We start from the raw sequence: 7,035 nt of genomic DNA, 5'->3' as shown, positions 1-7,035 counted from the left end.
GGCAGGCACTAGAGCGGTATGAGAGCTTACATCTTGACCTGTAAGTACAAGGAGAGAGCTAACTGGGAATGGCCTGGCCTTTGAAACCTCAAAGCCTGCCTCCAGTGACACACCTCCTCCCACAAGGCCACGCCTCTTAATCCTTCCCAAACAGTTCTACCGAGTGGGGACCAGGTAGTCAAGGATATGAGCCTGTGGGGCCAATCTCATTCAAACCACCACGGTGGGAAGAGAGCACTGCCTCTCACAAGTTGACCTTTAACCTTTACATGTGCACTGTGTTATGCATATCTGCACATAAAAAACCAATGTTTAAAATACCGAATTGAATGAAATATGGCTTACCCTGGAAAGAAAGGGGAATGAAATTTGATACCTAGCAGTTATTCCAACATTGGGTACACATCTTTTTAGGCACCTTACGAGACACTAGCGTTTTGTGGTAGATCATGGGTCAGCAACTACCTGAGACCAAACTTAACTCCCCACCTCCGTTAGTTTCTGTATTGTCTCCTCCGTGGCTTTTGTGTTGGCAGCAGGACAGTGGATTAGTGGCACTCGAGACCTTGTGGCCACAAGACTCTATTTACCTGATTTCTGTGCTAGAATACTGAAAGGTAAAAAAATAGAAGCGCGTCTCACAGTTTACATTTTACTTACACACACACACACACACACACACACACACACACACACACACACTTACTTAGTGGCTAAGAGTGATGGATTTTAGCGGCACTCTTACCCTGCGGGGGAAAAATCACAAAACACGACAGAATCCACTAACGAGTTTTATTAAGACAAGGAGAAAGGGATAGATTTGATCAGGCCTGTGGAAGGACACGTGTGAGAAGAAAGGGTGGGGGAAAATGAGGCCTGCCTTTTAAGGGCCAGCTTGCCCCTGCACACACAGGCCCACTTGAGTACTCCACGCATGCGCATAGATCACGTGGTCACATCACGATTATGTGACCATGCAGCCATGGGGCATGGGTTACGTAGGGAGCATGGCCCAGAAATGACTAAGTGTCCCCCCGGCATGCACGACCGTGGGGGCGTAGTTGGAATTCCTATCATCGAGCACTTACTTGTTCACAAAAAGGACTGGGTAGAGTCCAACTCCCATAATCCACACCAGGCAGTTCACAACCACAGTGACTTGTAACTCCAACTCTCTGACCTTTGAGCACACCCAGATATACACACAAACATATAGATAAATATTTAACAAAAAGATTTACACACAACTAAAGAAATATTTAACAAAAAGGTTCATAAACAACTAAGTAGTAGCCAGAAAAATTAAGTGAGCTTTTATTTATGAGAGCTATTACAAATATTTGCCTGAAACTAGCTACCTTCTTGGCCTCTGGGGGAACCTAAAATTTATTCTGAGGCAGTGTATGTTTCTCAGAGTACAGATCCAAACTACTTGCATCTAAATCATATGGAGCACTTATTTAAAATGCTGATTCTAAATACACACACACATCAGATTCTTGGATACTGCCAAAGACCCCCTGGAAGGATTTCTGGCTATATACCTGGATATTCGATTATTACCAATGTATGTCATGCCTGCATCTTTTATGGCATTCACTAAGATAAAGCCATCTGCTTACCTGTTTTCTCTTCTGATAGGACTATGAACTTCAAGGTGGACATTGTACTAACTACTTTCGTGTTCCAAGTTCAGAGTGGGCACATGGACTGACTGGAGTTCACAAAGGGGGACACCCCTGGACCTTTGAGATTTGGGAGAGGCTTCCAAGAGTAACAAAAACAAAACTATTTTCATGGAACCACGAGAATCACATTTAAGGTTATGGTCATCTTTGGCTACATAGTGAGCTTGAGGCCAGTCTGGGGTACCTAAGATCCTCTTTCAAAAGAAAACAATAAACTATTTTAAAACTCAAGCAATAACAAAGCAAACTCACAAATAAATCCAAGACATGCTGGATGGATTTTAATGGTATCAGGATATGAGAAATTCACTAATATGTTTTCAGATTCCAAATCGCAACTTGCTATTGATAAGCATTAGTTGTGGGGCTGGGTGCAGAGCTTTGAAGCAGAGCTCTTGCCTAGGATACCCAAGGCTCCGAAACTGAGTTCTGACACCGCAAAATAAAAAGTAAGGTCCAGGGCCTGGAGGCCTAGCTCGGCAGTTAAGAGCAACTGTTGCTCTTGCAGAGAGAGCACCAGGGGTTGGCTACCAGCACCAAAGTTTACAATCACCTGTAACTTCAGGGGATCTGATGCCTCTCCTGGCCTCCACAGGCATGAGGCACACACATGATGTACACACATACATGTAGACAAAACACTCATACACACAAAGTAAAATAACCTAAAAAAGATTAAATGCCACTGTTAACGTTAATCTCTCTATCTCTCTCTCTCTCTCTCTCTCTCTCTCTCTCTCTCTCTCTCTCTCACACACACACACACACACACACAAATATGAATATAATGATTTTTAAAGGTTGGAGAACACTATGGGGCTACATGTAGCAAGACCATCTCAAACAAAGCAAAGCAAAACACACAGAAAAAGGCGTGTTAAGTAAACAAGTGGAGCCCGGTGGTGGTGCCCACCTTCAATCCCAGCACTCAGGAGGCAGAGGCAGGCAGATCTCAGAGTACAAGCCCAGCCTGGTCTACAGAGCGAGTTCCAGGACAGCCAGGGCTACACAGAGAAACCTTGTCTCGGAAAACCAAAAACCAACCAACTAACCAAACAAATAAGAAAAACCAATAAAAAAGTAAACGTGTGGATATTTGTGTGTGGCTGTTGATTTGCGGACAATTAATATGAGATTTAAAAAAAAAAAAGTCCACACTTTCAGTTCCTTCTCGGTTTCTGAAAATGCTTCCAACCCTCGCCTGATGATCAAGTCAGAAAACACGAGAGCATCTTGTTTTTCCTTCCTGTGGCCCCCGCCAGCCAGGCACTTCATCAACCAGCCAGCCACAGCTCTATCTCCAGAGTGCTGGGAACACGGGCACGAGCCGCCGCCTCCGCCAGGTGACATCATCTAGGACCCAAACACCTCCTTGGCTGCAATCACATCCCGTCAGAATCACCTCTTGGGCTTTCACGGATACCTTTTTGGGCAACCTCTCAATCCAGATTAAAAAAAAAAAAAAAAAAAAAAAAAAAGCGAGAGAGAGAGAGAGAGAGAGAGAGAGGGAGGAGCCAAGGCCCCCAGGACACGGCTGCAGGGCAACACCGGCGCCCTGCTGCTCTCCAGCCTCCTTCCAACCCATCCTTCATCCCTGTATCCTCCTCCACCCACCCAGTCGGGCCCCCTAGGTGTCAATCAGGACCCACCAGGGCTCACGATGCCCCGATCCCCCTTACGGGAAGCGCCAAGGGGCTCGGGTGGGTCCTCCCTCAAAAGCCTCGGGCTCCGAGCCCGCCCCGCCCACTCCGCCAGCGCGTGCCCGGCGCGTGCCCGGGCGCCCGACGCCCGCCCGCAGCCGCAGCCGCAGCCGCAGCAGCAGCAGCAGCAGCAGGAGGAGCTACGTCTCGCGCGAGTCCCCGCACCTCTCGCGACACTTGGGCGGCGGGTCCTCCTGCGCCTCGGGTCCTAACCCGGCGGAGCGGCCTCGGTCCAGGCGCGCCGCTCACCGCCGCCGGCGTCGTCGCGGGAACGCGGTGGAGCCCGCCGTGCCGGGGATTGGGGCGCGGCCGCAGGCTCCGCCCCGCCGTCTCGCCCGCCCCTCCCCGCCCGCTCCAGCTCTCCCCGCGAGGGCCCAGAGCGCGAGCGGTGGCGGCGGCGGCGGCGCTGCCAGGCGAGTCCCGGTGCGCGCGGGGGGCCCCCCGGGGCCGGGGATGGGTGGGTGGCTGGGTTCCGGTGTCCACTGGACCCCCCTCCCCCGGCATGCGTGGGCCAGGGCTCGGCTGCTCCTTTCCCCGGGCGCGAGGCCCGGAGCTGGGGGCAGTAGCGGAGGGCAGGCCGAGGGCTCCCTCGGGCGGATAACGGGGAGGCCCCGGGAGCGTTTGTTCCCCAGCTCAGCTTGGCGGCCCGGCCGACCGTGCCCGGCTGCAGGGATGCTGCTCATCCATCCTCCCACGCAGAGCTTTGGGTTCTGCTGCTGTGTCTGCGGCGCTGGAGCGTCGGCTCGCTGGAAACTCGTCTATGTCAGTCTTGGTGGAGGGGGCCGTGGAGGTCACCTGTTAACTTTGCACCCGCCACTTGGGCGCCCGAGGCTCCCCGGGGCTGCTTGGTGCGCAACTGTGGCCGCGGGCGAAGTTCTCCTGGGGGGGGGGGGGGCGGTAAATGTACCGCAGCCCCTCTTGAGGCACAGCTTGGAGGATCAGCCAAAATGGTTCTTAAGTGACTAGTTGTGTTTTCCGTATTTTTAAGAGTCTAATAGTTGTATAAATGTGAGACAGTAATGTTTATGTATAACTGTTTATTTCTATTTTATGTGCATTGCCTGCATGTATGTCTGTGTGAGGGGGCCGGATCCCCTGGAACCGACAGAATACATGACTGTTGTGAGCGGTGTCAAGTGGGGGGTGCTGGGAATTGAACCCCGGTCCTCTGGAAAAGCAGTCAGTGCTCTTAACTGCTGAGCCATCTCTCCAGCCCTGGACCTGGGGCGGGGGGTGGGGGTAGTCTTAACCTACCTGTTCCGACTATGTCACACTGTATGCCACACTTGGAGGCATTACTATTCAGCCTTTGCTACGTTTAGGTTGATAATTGTGATATATCTTGTTGCAATCAGTTTTGACCACGTGTTTCTTGAAATTTCTGGGTTTGTTAAAGACCTTTTTGTCTGATAACACATTTTAGTTTTCTGAGGAGACTTGGGATCCCGCTCAGTGCAGAATGGTGGAGCTGAACATTGTTTTCCTCCCCCCGAATAATTTTATATTTTTGTTTTAAATTATGTAACTTTTAAAATTTGCTGTTTGTTTTCAAGAATGGCTTCCAAAAAACGATCATTGTGTGTGTGTGTGTGTGTGTGTGTGTGTGTGTGTGTGTCGGGGGGAGGGGGCCACGTGAACATTTACAGTGTTCATAGAGGCAAAATAATTCTGATAGTTTTATTTTGTGTTCTAGAGCGAAATGTCATCAGTGGAATCTCACCAGGAGCAGCTGTCTCAGTCAGATCCATCTCCATCACCAAACTCCTGTAGTTCTTTTGAGCTGATAGACATGGATGTCGGCAGCTCCTACGAACCGGTTTCTTCCCATTGGTTTTATTGTAAGATAATAGATTCTAAGGAGATGTGGATTCCTTTCAACTCAGACGATTCACAACAGCTGGAAGAGGCACATGGCTCTGGTGAGAAGGAAATGGTGACTTGTCACAAAGATTCTAAACTCTCAAACTAAAAAGTAATCACCCTTACTGTGATCGATATTACAGTTAAATTTTAGAAGCTTTCCATTTTCATCCTTTTTAAAACTGTACTAAATTTCTGAGTAATCTAATATTTTCTGTATTCTAGCTTGTGTTTTAGTTTGTACTTAGAAAGTATGTGTATAGAGTAAGGTGTCACATTGCAGAATGAACTAACGTCATTTTTTTTTTCTCATGAAACAAAAATAGTGTTATTTATAATTTATCATCATGATTGTCATTAATTTACCTTTTGATCCTTCAAACAAAAACTTAAGAAAAATCTTCATGTGTATGTATGTATCTGTATGAGTGTGAGAGAGAGTGTGTGTGTGTATGTGTAAGAGACATTAATTGTCTTAGAGAAAGAAAAACTGTTCAGGTAGTATTTTTTTTCTTTAAAATATGATTGGTTTTGACGTACGAAAAGTAGTTCATGAGAAAGATATCAACTAAATTCCATTTACTTTAATATGTAACCAGGTAGAAACTGTCTACGTTTCACGTGATTATTTGGAGTGTAACTTGGAGTTGTACTTTGGGAGAGTTACTGTGACATACTGTACTTCATTTCTCTTTTGCAATTCTTAATAGGAAAGGATTGTAATGAGAGAGTTGTTCCCACCGATGGGGGCAGATACGATGTTCACCTAGGGGAGAGGATGCGGTATGCCGTGTATTGGGACGAACCGCCTTCAGAAGTGAGACGGTGCACGTGGTTTTACAAGGGAGACAAAGACAATAAATACGTTCCCTACTCAGAGAGTTTCAGCCAAGTTTTGGAGGTATCCCTCTACTTCTGTTTACCTACCATTTTCTTCATTTTTTCCCCTTCAGTCGTTTATTTTTTGTTTTGTGTTGTTTTAATTCTTGTAACATATTTTGTGTAACTTCCAGGAAAAGCTTACCTGCCTTTATATCACACTTTATGTAATTTCTCTTTGCAAGTTAGTTTCAAGTCAGAGTTTTAATTTTAGATTTAAAATTTATATTTAAAATTTTATAGAAACTGTATTATGCCTTTTAAATGAAATGTAAATGTTTCCCTAATGGTAATTATTGTTAACATTTAAAATGTGACCAGAAACCAATCTTTTGACTTCATTTTTTTTTTTTATTTTTTGAGACATGATTCTCTGTGTAGTCCTGACTGTTCTAGAGCTTGCTCTGTAGCCCAGGCTGGCCTCAGACTCAGAGATCTGTCTTCCTTTGCCTCCCAGTGCCAGGACGAAAGGTATGTGCCATGACACCTAGCCTTTTTTTAAATTTTTTATTTTAATGAGTGAGTGTTTTGCCTGTGTGTAAGTGTACCATATGTGTGCAGTGCTCAAGGAGGCCAGAAGAAGCAGTTGAATCCTCGGGAACTGGAGTTATAGATGGTTGTGAGCTGCCATGTGGGTGCTGGGAATTGAACCCAGGTCCTCTACAAGAGTAGCAAGTGCTCTAAACCACTGAGCCATCTCTTTAGCTCCAATTTGTAATGTTCTTGCTCTGAGAAATAATATTGGCTTTCTCGAAATTGAAATAGAGTGTTATTGATGTACATGTGTGTATGAATAGTGATAGAATTCAAAGTAGTATTTTTAAAATCTCTATTGTTTTTTGTTTGAGACGGGTGTTTGTTTTGTTTTGTTTCTTGAGACAGAGTCTCACATACCCTAGACTGGCCTC

The 7,035-nt window shown here is 46.6% G+C and overlaps 1 protein-coding gene across 3 annotated transcripts in view; it reads left to right on the top strand.

Moving 5' to 3' along the window:
- The first annotated feature begins 3,716 nt into the window (after nucleotides 1-3,716).
- Ddhd2 (DDHD domain containing 2) overlaps nucleotides 3,717-7,035 on the top strand; it is a 30,544-nt gene continuing 27,225 nt past the window's right edge. The window contains exons 1-3 of one of the 3 annotated variants that reach the window (XM_059244251.1): nucleotides 3,717-3,811; nucleotides 5,082-5,307; nucleotides 5,959-6,149. In XM_059244251.1, coding sequence (XP_059100234.1) covers nucleotides 5,088-5,307; nucleotides 5,959-6,149 — 411 coding nt within the window. In that variant the 5' untranslated portion in view covers nucleotides 3,717-3,811; nucleotides 5,082-5,087. The remainder of the gene's footprint in view (nucleotides 3,812-5,081; nucleotides 5,308-5,958; nucleotides 6,150-7,035) is intronic. The other 2 variants (XM_059244250.1, XM_059244249.1) reach the window with 2 other exon arrangements.

The sequence above is a fragment of the Peromyscus eremicus genome, chromosome 17 (assembly GCF_949786415.1).
Source record: "Peromyscus eremicus chromosome 17, PerEre_H2_v1, whole genome shotgun sequence".
Lineage (NCBI taxonomy): Eukaryota > Metazoa > Chordata > Mammalia > Rodentia > Cricetidae > Peromyscus > Peromyscus eremicus.
The sequence above is the reverse complement of the archived record's forward strand: the minus strand, read 5'-3'. Positions and strand labels throughout refer to the sequence as shown.